The sequence below is a fragment of the Ranitomeya imitator genome, chromosome 4 (assembly GCF_032444005.1).
Source record: "Ranitomeya imitator isolate aRanImi1 chromosome 4, aRanImi1.pri, whole genome shotgun sequence".
Lineage (NCBI taxonomy): Eukaryota > Metazoa > Chordata > Amphibia > Anura > Dendrobatidae > Ranitomeya > Ranitomeya imitator.
The window spans coordinates 671,500,556-671,521,530 of NC_091285.1; the positions used below are offsets into that span (position 1 = coordinate 671,500,556).

The following is a 20,975-nucleotide window of genomic DNA, read 5'->3' on the forward strand; positions in this document are numbered from 1 at the left end:
AGGTACTGCACCCTGGGTAATTAGTCGCCAGGAAGGCTGCCTGCTATGTACTGGCTATTGGGCACGCTGCAGCGACGCGGTAAACTACTCCCACTCAGGCAGGAACAATAATTATCAAACCCGCAGTTGCTTCAGCATAATCCAACAGTCAGCCCACTTTCGCTGCCACCAGCTTCGATTAAACGGGTCCGAAGCTAACCCAACACAACAGTAACAGTAGCGTTTTCCCTTCAGAAGACTTAGGGTACGGTTTTTAGAGCATGGAGAAGAACTAACATATAATAGTATATCCCATTAAAAATTAGGCAGTGCGTTATCAAAAATAGTTTATAAAGAAGTTACAAATGAGACAATTGCAAATAGGTACATGGGTAATTATAACATAAAGGGAATAAATGAGAAAAGCAACACTCACATGTTTAAAGCATGACAGGCATCCAGGCTAGTGGAGTTTTTCCATATGTCCCAGCTCATTTGGACGTGCTGCTGGCCTCAGAAGACAAGCAGTCCAGAAGGAGACATCAGCAGAAGAGAGTGAGCTGGGGCTCCTGCCACAAACTTAATACCTTAAGGCTTTGACATCACAGAAGGGCTGGCTTATCCAGACCCTCCTCTCTCTACATTCTGAGTAAACTTTAAACTATTTCCTCTGATTTCTATAACTTCACTACAAAACATGTCAGAGTCCTAACATACTCATAATTCATCTCGGATTAACGTGAGCATTCTAATGAGATCAAATATGTCCTATCTGGGATACATTTTTCCAGAGAAAACCCTACTTCTTTACCAGATGGAGTTAGAAATCCGAGTTTCAAGGGATGGGTAACTACACCGAGTGGGAATACGAACATATATATTTTCGTGTTCTTACCGTAAACACGGTGCATAATATCGTACCAAAACCAAACAAAGGATCTTTCATGAATTTTGGAGCCACTTTACCAGTTCTGACTAGTGAAGGTGGGAGGGGTGAGGGACTTTCCTCTGAGCCTGGAATTTACGACCCCAGGGCAATAAAACCCCCTTCTAGCATACAGTCCGTAGCCCAGAGAGAAACAAGTAGTCAGCTAGTGAAGGGGGGGGGGTTTAGCCCACCTCATGAGCTGACGAGCAACTAAACTTATATGATATTTCATACCATATCGTGACACCTCCATTCACCTTCAGAGCAGCATTAATAATTCTGCTGGTTGCTATAATAAACTCATATGGGAATCATATGGACTCAGGAGCGCAGCTCCGGTACGTGTCATGAATGCGGCCTTTATCCCCATCATCCTAAAGTAAAACTAAACAAAAATTTATTTAAAATGTGTTTTATGTCCTTTGAATTAAGTGCGACAGATGCATCAATAAATAAACAGACAGATAAATCCATACATATATATATTTATATATCTTATGTTTTTACAGCCCGACTTCATAGCCTCAGCAAAATATAGTCACGAGTGAGCGAGCGTCTGTCATATTTTACAAGTTCAAACCTTCATTTGAGAAGCACATATAGCACTATGGTGGTGGGGGAAGGGGGACATTGCAGGGGCCACATGTCAGGTGAAAAGCTTGTAGCAACTTCCTGAGTTATAGAATTAGTGTACAATTTATTACTACTTCATTGCAGTTTATAGGGGGTGAGATGTTAAGCAATAAGACCCCCTTCCCCGGTGTTCAGAGACAAACATTAACTCAGGGAGCCATTGACTCACTTAGCAACCATTTTTCTGTAGCAACCAGTCAGAGCTCAGCTTACATTTTCGAAACTACACTGTAGAAATGAAAGCTGCATTCTGATTGGTTGTTATGGACAACAAGGCCTCAAAACCATAACAGTGTTAATATACAGTATATGTACAGTGACAACACTATATTCTGGCTGACAAAACACCTTCATAGCATTTTTTTGGTCTCCAAGGATCCATTATAAAAGCTCTTTTCAAAAAGGCTTTTTCAAAATATACAGAATGGCGACAGAAAAACAGGATACCACAAGCCTAAACAGGGCAGTGGCAGCCATTTTGGGAACAGTTTTCATCACTGAGGCAGAAAATGTCTGCTGTCCCTTATGAGCTAACTATAATGTCTAAGAGCTACCCAGACGGCATTAGAGGAGTCTTTCCATCTCCAAGATCCTATCCCAATACGGAGGTGTTATAATATTAGCATATGCCTCCAATTAGAAATGTAGTATAGTTCTTCTGATTCGCTATGTTGCTTACCCCTTGTGCAGGGCATTGCAGTAGCTTAGTTATCAATGGTTATGACTAACAGCTACCTAACTGTCACTATAGGAGTGGTCGTAACCGTGGATACATAAGTAACAGCAATGCCCTGCACATGGGGTAAGCAACATAGTGAATCAGAAGAACTATGCTACTTTTCTAATTATTTCACCTACAACATATTGGGATAGTGTCTTGGAGGTGGGAATACTCGTTTAAATAAAGATGGGCGGCAGCCATTTTATGCATCACAGTAAAAAAAAAAAAAAAAAAAAACACTCCATCAAACATAAATCGGCACCTCCAATTTCACAAAATGGCTGCTCCCCATCTCTAGGTTGTATAGTGCTTTATATATCAAAGTCATTTTACCAAGCATTTCACTACAGACAGTAAAAAAGCAGCCATAACTCGCTGCTCTAACTACACGTTCTGTTGCTGTAAAGACTGGTCCGACAAATGGTCTGCACTCGCCCTGAATGACTTATTTCCAGTTCATTGCAATTTGGTCACTAGTGCGTGTCAAAATGATCCCATAACAATATGGCGGCCATAAATTGCAGGCTCCAATAACATGGTCTCAGGCCAGAGCTTTGCTACAGTAAAGAGGGTCACTGGGTTAAAAGGTAAAGTAGGGTTGCGTCACATCCACCACCCACGTAAGGGGTTAACTCCGATATTTTTAAAGGTAAAAAAAAAAAAGTTATACAAAAAAAATTTAAAATAAATTAATATAGAAGATCCTTCAGAAATAAATATATAAGTACTGCTCTATGCAGAGAAATCCCCTTTCAGACTTCAAAATCTTTGCTTGGCAATTGCAAAACCTTGTACAGCTTGCAGGCCGCTGCATCTCGTAATCCGTAATTATACTGCAAAACTCGCCCCATGCGATGATGGGCTGCGGTGCAGTCGTTGATGGGCATTTTCACAAATTTGATATATAAATAAATATAAATTATTTAAAAGCACACAAAAAAAAAATAAAAAAATGCACATTTCCACCGGAGATCCGTTGCAATTCTTCAATGAAAAAAAAAAAAAAATCCTTCACTACCGCGCTCATCCGCCAGCAGTACGGTATATCTGATGTGGAGTGGTAAACGCTCCTGCGCTTTGCACGGCTTTACGGGTCCCTTAAAAGAGGGAGAGCAAGTCTTTTAGGGGTTGTCCCTGATCATTTTTATGTTCACCCGAACCGTTCTCGTACTAGCAGCATCAGTTTCTTCTTCCCTTTGTAAGTTTGTTTCAGGTTATCCAGAAATTGGACAAACTGGCGATGGCCGTCTGGCGCCAACAGAAAAGTGTCTCGACCTTTTGCAAGAAATTCTATAAAGTCTCCGTAATGTCGGGGGCTGATGTGGGTGAGGCGGGAATGAGTAGTGCTGACATAAGCGCTTACTGTGGCTTCCAGAAGCTGGCAGAGGGAAAACTTGTCAGCCCGTGGCACTGTTCCCCTGCCTCTCGGGTTATTAGCAGCAGTGAGGGCCTGTGCCAGGCCAGGGGGTGCAAGGCTACAGCGGCGTATGATATCGGACAGTACAGGAGCGCACTGCACACCTTTAATAACTAGGGGTACCACTGTGCCCAGCTCAACTTTGCCCAGTGAGTGTGCCAGCGAGCAAGACCACAGGACATCGCTAACTGCAGGGTGAGTGTCTTGGTTAAAACCTATGGTGAGATTCGACAGGGCTAATGTGGCCAAGGCGAAAGCTCTCAATGGAAGGCCGCGGTGTTCCATGTAGCGGGCGACCGTAAAGAGGTGGGAGTGTGTGCCAGGGCCGGAGTTGGCACTATCCAAGACTATCTGGTAAGCAGATTCGAAAGAGGTGTGGTCCTTCTCACATAGAGTCAGGGCAGAGAGCGCACAGCTTTGTGGGTCCTTCATAGCACATTGCAAGGCCAGTGCCCGCGTACAGGAGTAAAGCTCTTCTCGTTGTCTTGGTTCCTGGGCGAAACGCATGTGGGTGGCAGGAGACATGCAAGACACCGCAACAATGCTGGTCGCTTCGAGGGGGGAGAAGAGGGTGTACCAGTTCTGCATGATGCTGATGAGGGCTTGAATACCTGATAAAAGAACAGTGGCTTACAGTTAGAAGCTTGGGAGAAGAGAAAAAAAAAAAAAAGGACTAATGAATATCCCCATCACCACGATGACGCTTACCAATCTCTGTGGCACAGGATACCAGCCAGCGGACCATCTCGCGACGTCTCCATGTCAGTGTGGCCAGGGTCATTCTCATCACCTGCAGGAAGGAAGGAAGAAAAGGAAGGAAGGGTGTTTAGGTGCAAGTAAATGACATCACAACATCCCTCCATCTGCTCCACTCCCTACAGTAGAGTCACCAGCAGTCTACGAAGAGTTCAGAGACTTGGTATGAGATGTGGTCACCAGGTCATGGCATCATACCTCCTTATAAATAGGCTATTGGCTTAGATAATAGTTTTGAAGAAGTCAGCCCCATACCTTCAACATTATTTACCCCAATCTCCCAAAAGCTGGATGACAGATACATTGCATCCTTCAGTGCATAATTATACGAATAAAAGAGGCATTTAAAAGACAAAGAGGCATGGATCACAACTGTTCATCAATAAATTCCAGTCCTATTATGATATTTGGCCTCCCACCATGCTGTCAGCCTTTATTAGCATGTGACGTAATGGCTGGTGGTAATGAGCTCACCGATAACAATAGCAGGACACCAATCTCCTGTGATTGATATTACTGAGAAGTGGAGGGAGCAGCAACTCAGCCACAAACTGGAGACCCCATTACGTTACAGAGCGGAAGACAGAGTGCAGAGTAGCAGAAAAGTCACCAACGCTTTGCTGACTCCATAACTGTAGAGTCCAGACCTCCTCTGGTAAGACATCAGCACAAATACTGCACCCCCACCAGGAGCTCATGACCGAGAAGCTGCACATGACCAAGCACTATGCTGAGCATCGGATGGAGTGGTGTAAAGCTGCCACCACTGGACTCTGGAGGAGACATGTTCTGTGCAGTGACGGGTCACACTTCTCCATCTGATGGAAGAGTCGGGGTTTGGGGATTCCAGGAGAATGTTACCCCCTGACTGTACCGCTGTACAGATGGTTGAGGAGGATAATGCTCTGGGCTGTAATCAGGGGGCAGCCTCGACATCTTAGATCCAGTGAAGGAAATTTTTAATGCTTTTCAGCACAAGATATTTTAGACAATTTAGACAATTGCAGATTCCGACTTTGTGGGAACACTTTGGGGACCCTTTTCTAGTCTTCACGACTGTGCCCAGGGCACAAGGTCAATACAGGCATGATTTGGGATGGAAAAACACATCTCTTCTCATAGAGCCCAGACCTGAACAACAGCCAGGGATGAACTAGAATAGACAGTCGACCTGCCCACCTCCTCCAATATCAACATCGGGATAAATTGTCAACATGTCCCAGAGACAAAAGCTCACGGAGGTGTCAGGCTTGGAACTGCCCCAATATGTTTGTCTACGTACTGTATATGATAACTATTAAATGAGGGTCACACCTGCAGTCCGAGCTCCAAAGAAATGTTTAGCAGCGTGGTGTCAGGGGGCGAGTTGGGGGGAGTTGCAGTCTTGCAGGCATCCTGAGCGAGCTTGAATAGCAGAGCTGGGGAGTGGATATGTTGCTGAATGGAAGCCAGGACTGTATGCAGCCACTTGGGGTCTCCTGTGATGGAAGAAGAGAGAGAACCGCATTAAAAAATAATAAAAAAATAAAAATCCCTTGCAGGTCCGCCATAGTCCAAGAAAATCCAGCAAAATCCATCAAATCTTCCGTGCAAAGACCATGTAGCCGTGTGCTGAGGCTCCAAATTCTTTCCAAACAGTGCCGGGTCACACGGCCAGTGAAGAGAGGTGACATCAATAACGTCACCGCTCAGAGTCGCCGGGTCATGCTGCCCAACTAAGTAAAGCAGGAGAGCATCCAAATCTTAAAAGTGACAAAAATAATAGTTTACATCTATCCTAACCAAAAAAAAAAAAGAAGAAATCTCTCATCACCACTAGGTGCCACAAAGCCCCATCTACATCCCCAGAGGCACGATACCAAGGGTAGGAACAAAGCCTTCAATGCAATCACTGGAAATATCCCTCCATGATCAATACCTTTAGCTGTTGTCAACATGGCAGACGCCAGTTCACACTGCCTTGTTTCTAAGTGCCCTAGAATAAACCAGCGAGGGAAACGACTGGTCAGCATGGAGTCCAGAGGCATGATGTCAGATCCATGTGGAGGCAGAACAGACTCAAGAACTGGAAGCCTGGAAATAAAGGAAACAGTAGGTTTAGATGAGAGTCACCAGCTGATATAATGTATAGGATGGATGGTATTAATATCTCACCGCACTTACCGCATGGCTCTCAGGGCAACTCTGTACGCTAGGTCCGAATCATGTGAGAGCAAAGACGTGAAGAGGAAGCGTGCAAACATATGCATAGGAACGCTCTCCCGGAAGACTACTTCTCCGAATCCACTGAATGGACCACCTAAGAGAAATAAGTAGTCCATCAGTAATCAGCCACAAGAAACACTGCCATAAATCTGCCATGTTACAGGTTTAACTCCACCATACTGCTCCACTAACCTTCCAAGAGTAACATGGCCTGCTTTCTCAGCACTTGAACCAACCGCTCCCCCATGTTCAATGTTCCCAGAAGGCCAATAAGTTGCTCTTCACATCTGACCAGCTTGTCTTGGGCATAGAGACCTTCAGGCATAGCTCGTTGCTGTCCTAAGCCCATAAGAGCCACTTCCAGTGCCAGACACAGAAGAGACTCTCCTGATGGGGAACCTCCGGGTACAGGGACGTGCTGGTACATTACTTTCCTCTGCTCTCCACAAAGCTCTGAGAAGAAAGAAACAAAAAAATCAGAAGGCTCTAAGACAGAGTCATTATTACCCACTTTATACAGATTTACCTGGGGAAGGAGCTGGTCCTTCATCATCTGGTAGACTGGCCTCCAAGAACGTCCTGCAAAGACACCCAATTGGATCAAGCGGGTGCCCGATCCACCCTTCCAGGTTAGTGAGAGTTGTACTTCCTTTCACCTGAAGTTCTATTAAGAAAAAAAAAAATGTGTGTTGACTTGACCCCCACTGAAGGCACCCCCCATCCTACCAGGTCTAACACTCCTTGTCCACCATTTGACCATCACCTTCCCTCACCTTTTCTCTGCTGCTTCAACCCCTCCATCTGGTGCTGGCGTTGCAGCCTCATGGTGTTGACTACAGAAACCGCCAACCTCAAAGCTTGGATCGGGTACCCGTGTGATCTCAGGGCATCAACGCGGGCACAGGCTACTGGAAAATGGTCTCCTAGCCACAGTGGGCGGCCTTGAGGGTCAAAGGAAAGCTTGTCAGAGCTGCACTTTACACTCGTTCCCGGGGTACAGGTATCTCCGTTTAAGATCCGTTGTAAGTGGGGGTCACTCCAGCGCAGTTCCCCTGCCTTGAGGGCCCTTACGAATACTGTTTGACGTGAAGAGATGACTGGAAATGAAAGGCAAAATCTAGATTAAAACTACTATGTTAATTTGGAGGAAGGAACACAACAAGGGGAGCGTTGATTAAAACTGCCATCTTCAATATGGATGCATGCTCAAGATGGGTGTATGGTCTGCTGATCCATAACCAGCAGATGCTACTGGAACGGCTTAGGGCTGAAAATGTCCATTACATCTGTATAATGATTAGGGGACATTGGCACGTGATTTTGTAAACATGTCATTGGAACACAGATATCTATGCCCAGAAGGCATAAATACATGACCTAGGCCAACCTCACGATCGTACCATGGCTTCCAGCAGATGTCTGAGGCATAGTCTGTGCCCCTGGACCATCCAAAGAATAGTTTCCTTCCTCTAATGGACAGATGTCCATGGTGTTCCACCTCTGGAGAAGCTCCAGCCATGACTCCCTTTCTTCTGTACGGCAATGTGGACTGAGCACCACACATACCCAAAGTGCACCTATCGGAAAAAAAACGAGAGGATCACACTGAGAAGCCATCATTTAGGAACAGATCGCCCACCAACTACTGAAGAACAGTTCTTACCCAACTCGTCCCAAAGCTGCCGACATTTATCAGTCATTCCGGCTCCCTGCTGCCGCCATAGAGCCAGCCGGGGGTCCTCCAAAAACTGCTCAGTCATGAGGATAAGCATCCTGGCACCATTGGAGTCTCGCATCCTCAGCATCTCCCGCACCTAGAGACGGGATGCGGACAGTTAGGAGACTAAAGTGATGAAGCAGCGGGGAGGAGAAGAGGTAACCACCTTGCTGAACATGGACTGCAGCTGCTTGCTGGCTCCATAGTATCCACCATTCGACAAGAGCTGCTTCACTTGCTCCTGGATCTGCTCCTCATCCAAATGCCAACAGTTGTCGTCCTCCCGCCCTGCACCGGCTGTGGGGTCTGGGGCTCCTAAAAGCAACCATTGTGTAAATCAGCTGTTGCTGTCAGGGTATGCTGGGAGCTGTAGTCTTAATAGTCCTAGCAGACCGACCATGCAATATGTCTACTCTTAGGGTAACCAAAAGCAAATGACGTAACAGCTGACTTAAAAATACAATCTCTATTCCCAAACAGGTAATTCTTATATAAAAACAAATTGCATATGAAAAAATATAACAACAACAATTAAAATGAAGGACGACATACAAGTACCACGTACATGCCGAAGGAAGGACCAATAGAATTAGTACATAAACCAGCAAGTACTGACTATAAGAAATATTGTCTGGTATACACACAGCTATGAACCAAATCAAAGAAACACACACACACCAAGAATACCAAAAGTAATCACACACACAAAAAAAAAAAATATATATATATCAGATGTGTGAAATACACCACTATGGTCAGTGGGATAGATTAGATAGATAGATATCGATCTATATCTATCTCTCTATATAAGATTCACTGAATAAACCACAGGATAAACAGGTTATATCAAAATATATATAGGCCAAAGTAAAGAAAAAGTAGTAAAATGCAATAAAATGCTAAAGGGCCAGGTGCATAGTACAATCTATAGCGCAATACTGATATGTGGAAAAATACTTCTGACAAGTGACATAAAAAGTTGTTGCTATTAGTTAGGCTGACATGTAGAAAAGCACTAGTCAAACAGCATATATACATTCATTGTGTAGTACATATAGTTATATATAAGTGAATCCCATCCTGGATGAAATAAAGTGTATACAGATTACAAAAAGTAAACCATAGTAGCAGGTTAAGAGTTAAGAGGACCAACCTTAGGCAGACGTGGGCAAGAGGGACCCCAACGCACCTTTCACTCTACGCTTCTTCGGGGGACGTATGCCCAAGGTTGGTATTGAGCTATGGATTGTACTAGGCACCTGGCACTTTAGCATTTTATTACTTTTAGCTTTACTTTGGCCCATATATATTTTGATATAACCTGTTTATCCTGTGGTGTATTCAGTGAATCTTATATAGAAGATCGATATAGATCTATCTATCCATCTATCCCACTGACCATAGTGGTGTATTTCGCACATCTGATTTTTTTTTTTTTTTGTGATTACTTTTGGTATTCTTGATGTGTTTCTTTGATTGGTTCATAGCTGTGTGTATACCAGACAATATTATAGACAGTACTTGATGGCTTATGTACTAATTCTATTGGTCCTTCCTTCGGCATGTACGTGGTACTTGTGTGTCGTCCTTCATTTTAATAGTTGACATTATATTTATTCATATGCAATTTGTTGTTTTTATATAAGAATTACCTGTTTGGGAATAAAGATTGTATTTTTAAGTCAGCTGTTATGTCATTTTCTTTTGGTTACCTTATACTCCTTATGACGGAGCTTATACATATGCCCTTCTTTTTGGTTTTATTATTCTACTCTTAGGGGCAGAAGACTGGAATTTTTGTTTTCTGAGAACCCAAGCTTTTGATTTTTTTTTTTTTTTGGTACAACAAACACTACTTTCTCACCCTCCCCAGGTCCTGTGATGAATCTCCATTGCTGCTTGCGGTGCCCTTTATTGTCTGCAGCGCTGATGACAGGGAGCTCAGCGGCTTGTGCTGACAACTTGGGTGGAGCCGTTGAGCCCAGTTATGGCTATACATGGGATGTCAGCGCTGCAGACAATCACAAACACCAGGAGCAGCAACAGAGAGCCAGTGATAGACCTGGGGAGGAGGGAAGGCACAGTTTGTTTAAAAAAAATAAAAATAAAAAAAATGCAGACAGGTTATCCAAAACCGGAAGGCTCATTTAACCGACCATTTAGGATTAAAAAAATATTGATTAAAGAATATTCAGCCCAAACTAATACTGGGCCTAAAGGGAAAGAGTGTGACCAAAGCTCAGCACAAAAGGTATCCGTTTTTTTTGTAGAATCCTCCATCTTGAGCAACGTGTTTTACATTTTGGGGTCTGATAGTGCAGTTACGTTTATGCTCACCATGTACTTGGTTGATCTCGGATTCCAGCTGCAGGATCTCGTCCGCCAGTCGCTGAGCGGTTGGCAGCACTTCCGTGTGATGCTCGCTGATCAGGTACTGTACAAACTTCTGCAGCTGGTCCCTGTTCATTTGGGAAAGTGTCTCCGAGATGGGAAGCCGCAGCTCCACCGTCCATGCCCGCCTGATCCGATGCAGGGACAGCGCCACCACGTGGGCACAGTAGAAAATGTCTCTATTTTCGCAGGCACAGCTGACGGATGTGATCTTGCATCGGTCAAAGCTGATGGACACCTGGTAGGTTCTTTCTGGTTCTCCTGATTCTGTGACAGATCCACTGAGGTGAAAGCCTGCAAAATAATAGACAGATGTTTAAATGCCCAAATGATACAGTAGGGGTTCTACCATAACCAAGAACACATTCATCCAGCTTTCCTAATGTAGAAATTGTCATGTGCAGCCACCCAGCTTTCCCAGGCTCCTGAGTGCAATATCCACTATACCATGCAGGGGTACAGGAGTGAGGGATGTAAAGTTGCAATCAAAATTATTCATTCCCCCATTGAAAATTAGGCTGCACATGCGACAAAGCCAAAAACCAGCTCCTGGCAGCGTTCGAGACATTTTATGACATTTTATGACATTTTACGTTCCTCATAGGAAATAGCCTCCAGGTCACTAACATTCTCGGGTTGTCAAAAAGGTGGTTCAAAAAGCTAAGAGAAGAGATTACGGCCTTGTAGAAACAAGGAAACTGAGGCAAAAGATAATGAATGTTCCTACAGATACGGCTCAAAAGGAGAGTTCACTATATCAATGTGATAGGCCACTGGCCACACTACCTGGACATGGCAGAGAGAGGAGCCGTCACCGGCTGCCACAAAACCCCTCGAGTGGCTGCAGATGTCCTGCAGCGCCGAGGTCTGAGGTTCTACTAAACTCTGAGGGTCTTCCTGTCAGAACTCCAAGACGTCACCTCTAATGACCCAAAAGCGCAAGAGAAGTCGGCACCAATATGCACAAAATCCTATAACTAAGCCACAGAAGTTTGGGAATTCAGTCCTGTGGAGCGATGAGACAAAACTGAAATTTTCAGGCCCATGGATCAGCAGGATGTATGGAGGAAGAAAGGAGCATGCGCAGAAAAGAACACCCTGATGACAGAGGCTAGGAAATGTCTCTAGGGATGCGTGGCAGGGGCTCAGCGATGATGACCACAGTCGATGGCGCGGCGGGGGCGCGGCCATAATGACCACAGTCGAGCAAGTGGCAGGGGTTCGGCGATAATGACCACAGTCGAGCATGTGGAGGGGGCTCGACCCATGATGACCACAGTCGAGCAAGTGGCAGGGGCTTGGCGAGGATGACCACAGTCGATGGCGCGGCGGGGGCTCGGCGATGATGACCACAGTCGAGCATGTGGAGGGCGCTTGGCGAGGATGACCACAGTCGATGGCGTGGCGGGGGCTCGGCCATAATGACCACAGTCGAGCATGTGGAGGGCGCTTGGCGAGGATGACCACAGTCGACGGTGCGGCGGGGGCTCGGCGATGATGACCACAGTCGAGCATGTGGAGGGCGCTTGGCGAGGATGACCACAGTCGACGGTGCGGCGGGGGCTCGGCGATGATGACCACAGTCGATGGCGCGGCGATGATGACCACAGTCGAGCATGTGGAGGGCGCTTGGCGAGGATGACCACAGTCGACGACGCGGCGGGGGCTCGGTGATGATGACCACAATCTACGGAGCGGTGGGGGCTCGGCGAGGATGACAATAGTCAATGGCGTGGCGGGAGCTCCGCGAGGATGACCACAGTCGATAGCGTGGCGAGGGCTTGGCGAGGATGACCACAGTCGACGGCACAGCGAGGGCGCGGTGATGCCTACAGTATTGCAAACAGAAACTTTGTCAAATTTTGTTAGTAAACTGAATCTACTATGGGGAGGGAGATGAATAATTTTGCTACGGGTTAATCAGTTGCCTCATCACTATCGAAGCTACCGCCTCACCAACACCGGAGCTACCGCCTCACCAACACCGGAGCTCCTGCAACCCTCAACCTACTGTCTCCTTCCCCATAATCCTGTAGAATGTAAACCCGCAAGGGCAGGGTCCTCGCCCCTCTGTATCAGTCTGTCATTGTTAGTTTGTTTACTGTATGTGATATTTGTAACTTGTATGTAACCCCTTCTCATGTACAACACCATGGAATCAATGGTGCTATATAAATAAATAATAATAATCAGTTCACTATTCATTCAGGAAGGACAGTTCTGTATAATGTAGGCTTTATGTAGAATTCCTCTTAAAACTTTTAGAGCCGGAGGGCACCATGTGGGTGCAATGAACTTTAAAAGTTTCCCATCCCTAATATAAGCTTGCCCCTTATTACTGATGGCAGAGTTAATAGCCGCGTAGCCGGCCCCTGAGCCACACACTGACTACATAAGAATGGTTATGTCTATATAGGAGCGGTGGGGGTAGGACTACGCTTCCCATCTGTTCAGTCTCCCCCTTTCCGTCCCCTTAACCCAATTCTACAAAAAGGAGCAGCCCGACACCAAGGACTTGTACAGATGTAACTCCGGCATGCATGGCTTATTCTCAATGGGATCATACATGAATTATTACACAGCACCGCCAACGATTAGGACGCCGTTAATAGCAAGGAGAATTTGTGTAGATGCATCAGAGCAAGAAATATTTGGGGGGATTTTATAAGATGTATTTTAGAGGAATTCCATTTAATAAAACTTATTTTTGATATTGCGCCCCAGTGTTGTAGAAGATGGTAACACAAGCCCTGAATAAGCCCCATTCACGGCGCCGGCTCAGGACATGTGTGGGATCTGTGACGCATGACGGCGGCCCAGTATCAGCCTCACATTGTCCTCGTCACACGCCTCAGGCCCCTCTGTCAATGACACTTTTATCTGCTGTATACAAAATACAATCACCCAGAGAGAAGAGGGGGCGTCCCTGGGGGGCTTCACAGGAAAGACAAAAAACACACAAAATAATAAAGGGATTAGCCTTTCAGATTTGATATCCTAATAATGGACGGGAGGAAAATAAATACCAGGGGCATCGGGGGAGGTGGCTGCGGAAAGGAGTTTAAAATTGCATAAGAAAAAACATGGAGGCTAAAGCGGGTGTGGGGGCATTATCACACAAAGGGCTCATTTCCACTTGTGAGGAAAACGGACGAATGCAATCCGATTAAAAAAAAAAAAAAAATAGCAGCATGCTGCGTATTGCTGCGATTTTCGGATGAGACTCGCCAATGTAAGTCAATGGGTGCAAGGAAAAAAAAAAACATGCATGACACTCGCATGATCTACCTCCGTTTTTTTCGGTCCGTAAATCGGACCGTTTTTTTTTTTTAAATCTCAAGTGGAAATGAGCCCATAATGTGAGGCCAGGACGAACGTCTCTGCAGAAGGACCCGAATTCAATAGGCTGAAAGCAGCAGTAATTCAGGTGGAGACGCAGTCCTGGCACATGTACGGGCGTGCTAGGAAGTGCCCGCTCTCAACCGCAAGGGCAGCAAGTCCGGACAAGCTGCGGCTACTGACTCACAAAAACGGATCATAAATAAAAACCCGTTCCGGTGACGTGAGGAGTGTCACCAACTGTCACCCATACGACATGTCGCCGCCTGCAGCCGCCTCAGGTGTCCTCCGCCAGTATCACATCACCTCTAACGCAGAGGCTCCGGGGCAGCACAATGCAGCCCATTCAGCAAGCTGCAGAATACTCCGCGCTGGGCACCTGCTTCACAACCAAACCTGTCTGTAGCCACAATAATTCAGTTAAACCTGATTTGCAAGCACAAGGGTTCTGCCCCCCCCGAGGGTACCGCACAATACAGCACTCATACCAGAGCCTCCGAGGGTACCGCACAATACAGCACTCATATACCAGAGCCTCCGAGGGTACCGCACAATACAGCACTCATATACCAGAGCCTCCGAGGGTGCCGCACAATACAGCACTCATATACCAGAGCCTCCGAGGGTGCCGCACAATACAGCACTCATATACCAGAGCCTCCGAGGGTACCACACAATACAGCACTCATACCAGAGCCTCCGAGGGTGCCGCACAATACAGCACTCATATACCAGAGCCTCCGAGGGTACCACACAATACAGCACTCATACCAGAGCCTCCGAGGGTGCCGCACAATACAGCACTCATACACCAGAGCCTCCGAGGGTACCACACAATACAGCACTCATACCAGAGCCTCCGAGGGTGCCGCACAATACAGCGCTCATATACCAGAGCCTCCGAGGGTGCCGCACAATACAGCGCTCATATACCAGAGCCTCCGAGGGTGCCGCACAATACAGCGCTCATATACCAGAGCCTCCGAGGGTGCCGCACAATACAGCACTCATACACCAGAGCCTCCGAGGGTACCTCACAATACAGCACTCATATACCAGAGCCTCCGAGGGTGCCGCACAATACAGCACTCATACACCAGAGCCTCCGAGGGTGCCGCACAATACAGCGCTCATACACCAGAGCCTCCGAGGGTGCCGCACAATACAGCACTCATACACCAGAGCCTCCGAGGGTGCCGCACAATACAGCGCTCATATACCAGAGCCTCCGAGGGTGCCGCACAATACAGCACTCATACACCAGAGCCTCCGAGGGTGCCGCACAATACAGCGCTCATATACCAGAGCCTCCGAGGGTGCCGCACAATACAGCGCTCATATACCAGAGCCTCCGAGGGTGCCGCACAATACAGCGCTCATACACCAGAGCCTCCGAGGGTGCCGCACAATACAGCGCTCATATACCAGAGCCTCCGAGGGAGGCTCACAATACAGCACTCATACACCAGAGCCTCCGAGGGTACCTCACAATACAGCACTCATACACCAGAGCCTCCGAGGGTACCTCACAATACAGCACTCATATACCAGAGCCTCCGAGGGTGCCACACAATACAGCACTCATATACCAGAGCCTCCGAGGGTGCCGCACAATACAGCACTAATAATAATAATAATAATCTTTATTTATATAGCGCCAACATATTCCGCAGCGCTTTACAGTTTAACAGTTTCAAACACAACAGTCATAGGTAACAATGTTAACAATACAGTAATAAAGCAAAGTAAGATGACCCTGCTCGTGAGAGCTTACAATCTACAATGAGGCGGGGGAGATACAAAGTACAGGTGTGTATTTACAATGATGTATTTACAATGATGGTCCAGGCATCTTCAGGGGGTGGGGGGGTAGATGGAGATAGTGAATGGGCTACACACACACAAACATAAAATGACTGATTAGGGAACGTGATAGGCCGCTCTGAACAAATGAGTTTTGAGCGAGCGCCTAAAACTATGCAAGTTGTGGATGGTCCTAATATCTTGGGGTAGAGCATTCCAGAGGATTGGCGCAGCACGGGAGAAGTCTTGGAGTCGGGAGTGGGAGGTACGGATTAGTGCAGAGGTTAGTCGAAAGTCGTTTGCAGAGCGCAGCGGTTGGCTAGGCCGATAGACAGAAATGAGGGAGGAGATGTAAGGGGGTGCCGCACTGTGGAGAGCTTTGTGGGTGAGAACAAGTACTTTGAATTGTATCCTGTAATGAATGGGCAGCCAGTGTAACGACTGGCGAAGAGCGGACGCGTCCGAGTAATGATTAGCCAGATGGACAACCCTGGCTGCAGCATTAAGGATAGACTGGAGAGGGGAAAATCGCGTGAGGGGGAGGCCAATTAATAGAGAGTTGCAGTAGTCCAGGCGGGAGTGGATTAGGTCGACAGTGAGAGTTTTTGTTGTCTCCATGGTGAAAAAAAAGGGCGGATTCTAGAGATGTTCTTTAGGTGTAAGCGGCACGAGCGGGCAAGAGATTGTATGTGGGAGGTGAAGGAGAGATCAGAGTTAAACATAATACCCAGACAGCGTGCCTGCTGCCTAGGCGTTATTATGGTGCCACCCACGGAGAGGGAAATGTCAGATTTAGGGAGGCTAGTAGATGGCGGGAGCAGAAGAAGTTCAGTTTTGGAGATATATACACTCCTATACCAGAGCCTCCGAGGGTGCCTCACAATACAGCGCTCATATACCAGAGCCTCCGAGGGTGCCTCACAATACAGCACTCATATACCAGAGCCTCCGAGGGTGCCTCACAATACAGCACTCCTTGTACACCTGAGCCTCCGAGGGTGCCGCACAATACAGCGCTCATATACCAGAGCCTCCGAGGGTGCCGCACAATACAGCACTCATATACCAGAGCCTCCGAGGGTGCCCCACAATACAGCACTTATATACCACAGCCCCCGTGGGTGCCTCACAATACAGCACTCATTGTACACGGCAGAAACAGGTGCCCCACAATGCCCGGACCACCACGGACTCACCAACTTGTAGCACTCTCTGTACCGCCCCAGACTGCAGCAGCTGAAGACCCCTATTAAAGGGGACCCTGGTATCTCGTTCGCCCTCTGGGGGGTGATAGCCCAGGGATGAATACATGCAGATCTCCTTCTCACTACGAGGGAACGACCAGAATATTATCCGCTTCTGCACCGGTTCTGGGACCCTGGAGAATCGTTCTTCTACCTGCAAAACGTACAGCGGTTACCAGTCATGTCAATTATACAGGGAGATTATTCTTCACGACAATGTCACCCCTAGAGGGCGCTGTTACACGTGTATAGGGGATATAGGGTAGTAGGGTCAACAACAAGCAAAGGAAAGCAAAAAACAATCCCCCCCATACAAGGCATCGAGCCCACGTTATAACGGAGGAGCAGGAAGTCAGTATTAGAAGACGGTGAGCGGGGATTTATTAACGGGGTGGATTATTATCCCACAGCCACATTCATAGTGATGTTCTCCTCCTCCCCAGGAAGAGCGGCCCCTGTATACAGCATAAGCCGCACAGGTTTATGAGACGGCGTGTCAACGGGTGATAGGTGACACTCCCCACTGTGATGGCATCTCGTGTGGTATTTAGGGAAAGGGTGGAAGTACTACGAGGAAGTGGTGAGGTCACGCTGATACTATGATGCACAGGAACCAAACATCCACATACCTGCCCTGTGCAGCGTCAGCGGGGATATGTGTATACACACAGGCCGTACGCAGGAGCCACCTGCGGTATACACACAGGCCACACGCAGGACCCACCTGCGGTATACACACAGGCCGTACACAGGAGCCACCTGCGGTATACACACACACACGACCCACCTGCGGTATACACACACACACACGCATGACCCACCTGCGGTATACACACACACGCAGGACCCACCTGCGGTATAAACACAGGCCGTACACAGGAGCCACCTGCGGTATACACACGGCATACACAAGATCGAGATGTGGTACATACACGCCGCACAGAAGATCCAGAGGCTACGTGTAAACATGCTGTATAAAGGATCCACATGTGGTATATACACGCTGTATATAGGATCTATATGTAGTATACACAAGCCGTATACACACAATATGTACAGCCCAATAGAGTGCGCACACATGCAGCCTCCATACACCACATACTGTGTACACGCAGCCTCCATACACCACATACTGTGTACACGCAGCCTCCATACACCATATACGGTGTACACGCAGCCTCCATACACTGTGTACACGCAGCCTCCATACACCATATACGGTGTACACGCAGCCTCCATACACCATATACGGTGTACACGCAGCCTCCATACACCATATACGGTGTACACGCAGCCTCCATACACCATATACGGTGTACACGCAGCCTCCATACACTGTGTACACGCAGCCTCCATACACGGTGTACACGCAGCCTCCATACACGGTGTACACGCAGCCTCCATACACGGTGTACACGCAGCCTCCATACACGGTGTACACGCAGCCTCCATACACGGTGTACACGCAGCCTCCATACACTGTGTACACGCAGCCTCCATACACTGTGTACACGCAGCCTCCATACACTGTGTACACGCAGCCTCCATACACTGTGTACACGCAGCCTCCATACACTGTGTACACGCAGCCTCCATACACTGTGTACACGCAGCCTCCATACACTGTGTACACGCAGCCTCCATACACTGTGTACACGCAGCCTCCATACACTGTGTACACGCAGCCTCCATACACTGTGTACACGCAGCCTCCATACACTGTGTACACGCAGCCTCCATACACTGTGTACACGCAGCCTCCATACACTGTGTACACGCAGCCTCCATACACTGTGTACACGCAGCCTCCATACACTGTGTACACGCAGCCTCCATACACTGTGTACACGCAGCCTCCATACACTGTGTACACGCAGCCTCCATACACTGTGTACACGCAGCCTCCATACACTGTGTACACGCAGCCTCCATACACTGTGTACACGCAGCCTCCATACACTGTGTACACGCAGCCTCCATACACTGTGTACACGCAGCCTCCATACACTGTGTACACGCAGCCTCCATACACTGTGTACACGCAGCCTCCATACACTGTGTACACGCAGCCTCCATACACTGTGTACACGCAGCCTCCATACACTGTGTACACGCAGCCTCCATACACTGTGTACACGCAGCCTCCATACACTGTGTACACGCAGCCTCCATACACTGTGTACACGCAGCCTCCATACACTGTGTACACGCAGCCTCCATACACTGTGTACACGCAGCCTCCATACACTGTGTACACGCAGCCTCCATACACTGTGTACACGCAGCCTCCATACACTGTGTACACGCAGCCTCCATACACTGTGTACACGCAGCCTCCATACACTGTGTACACGCAGCCTCCATACACTGTGTACACGCAGCCTCCATACACTGTGTACACGCAGCCTCCATACACTGTGTACACGCAGCCTCCATACACTGTGTACACGCAGCCTCCATACACTGTGTACACGCAGCCTCCATACACTGTGTACACGCAGCCTCCATACACTGTGTACACGCAGCCTCCATACACTGTGTACACGCAGCCTCCATACACTGTGTACACGCAGCCTCCATACACTGTGTACACGCAGCCTCCATACACTGTGTACACGCAGCCTCCATACACTGTGTACACGCAGCCTCCATACACTGTGTACACGCAGCCTCCATACACTGTGTACACGCAGCCTCCATACACTGTGTACACGCAGCCTCCATACACTGTGTACACGCAGCCTCCATACACTGTGTACACGCAGCCTCCATACACTGTGTACACGCAGCCTCCATACACTGTGTACACGCAGCCTCCATACACTGTGTACACGCAGCCTCCATACACTGTGTACACGCAGCCTCCATACACTGTGTACACGCAGCCTCCATACACTGTGTACACGCAGCCTCCATACACTGTGTACACGCAGCCTCCATACACTGTGTACACGCAGCCTCCATACACCATATACGGTGTACACGCAGCCTCCATACACTGTGTACACGCAGCCTCCATACACCATATACGGTGTACACGCAGCCTCCATACACCATATACTGTGTACACGCAGCCTCCATACATTACATGTACCCGTTGGTGCCTTTCTCGCTGTGTACATATCTGTGTATACAGCTCATGTGCAGTCTGTGTCCTACATTGAGTACATTGTATAGATCATTAACTCTTGACGCCCTGGGTGTCCTGTATATCACAGTATATACGGTACAGAGCGGTGTATAGCTGCTGTCCCTGTATACAGCAGCCATGCTGCACTATGTATACACCATATACCACCAGTGTATGTCATTAACCCGTGAGTCCCCGTCTGCCCGGCACATCACTGCCCATTACCTGCTCGAAGGCCCACGTCTCTGCCACTTTCTTGGCACTGACATCCAGCAGAGAGTCCGGCTGGTGCCTGGTTGTGAGGCCATGACACCTCCTCTTGGGGGGCTCCATCGTCCCCTGGCTTCGTCCCCCCGGGGATCTCTGCTTCCTACTGTCACCTCCACAGTTTTATCTCCTATGGCCGATATATTCCAGGCCTATCCTCTGTATGATTCCCGGACTTTCCCACGGGGCGCGGCCGGCTTGTAGATCCCTCGGCCCGGCCTCTCGCTTACGACTGCCCCGATCCGCGGCCCCTTTAAATCGCCTTAACAATGGGGATCTTGATCTTTATCCTCTGAGCTGTGGACACGCCCCGTTCTTGGGCTCAGGGGCAGTTATTGGACGGCGCCAGCAGCTCGTTTACATAAGTCTCCGCTCCCTGTACGCCATGAGTACGAGACAGGGAAGCGGTGACCTGTCAGTCAGCGGGAGCGCCGGCCAATGGAAA

The 20,975-nt window shown here is 48.0% G+C and overlaps 1 protein-coding gene across 1 annotated transcript; it reads right to left on the reverse strand.

Annotated features, from left to right (window-relative positions):
* Positions 1–1,376: 1,376 nt before the first annotated feature.
* On the reverse strand, positions 1,377–20,923 carry ZSWIM4 (zinc finger SWIM-type containing 4). The gene is made up of 14 exons (XM_069767286.1): positions 20,489–20,923; positions 17,086–17,287; positions 10,694–11,041; positions 8,523–8,671; positions 8,303–8,453; positions 8,040–8,216; positions 7,413–7,736; positions 7,166–7,303; positions 6,832–7,092; positions 6,598–6,733; positions 6,353–6,507; positions 5,749–5,912; positions 4,387–4,468; positions 1,377–4,289 (listed from the first exon to the last, which is right to left on the reverse strand). Exons 1-14 carry the CDS (start codon positions 20,594–20,596, stop codon positions 3,412–3,414), a joined length of 3,273 nt encoding a protein of 1,090 aa, XP_069623387.1. The 5' UTR covers positions 20,597–20,923; the 3' UTR covers positions 1,377–3,411.
* Positions 20,924–20,975: the final 52 nt, after the last annotated feature.

Coding starts and splice junctions, on each gene's coding strand:
- ZSWIM4 (XM_069767286.1), bottom strand. CDS start 20,596: ATGGAGCCCCCCAAGAGGAGGTGTCATGGCCTCACAACCAGGCACCAG. Junction 8,454..8,522: donor TGCAGTCCATGTTCAGCAAG/GTGGTTACCTCT, acceptor TCCCGTCTCTAG/GTGCGGGAGATGCTGAGGAT. Junction 8,217..8,302: donor GCAGCTTTGGGACGAGTTGG/GTAAGAACTGTT, acceptor TTTTTCCGATAG/GTGCACTTTGGGTATGTGTG.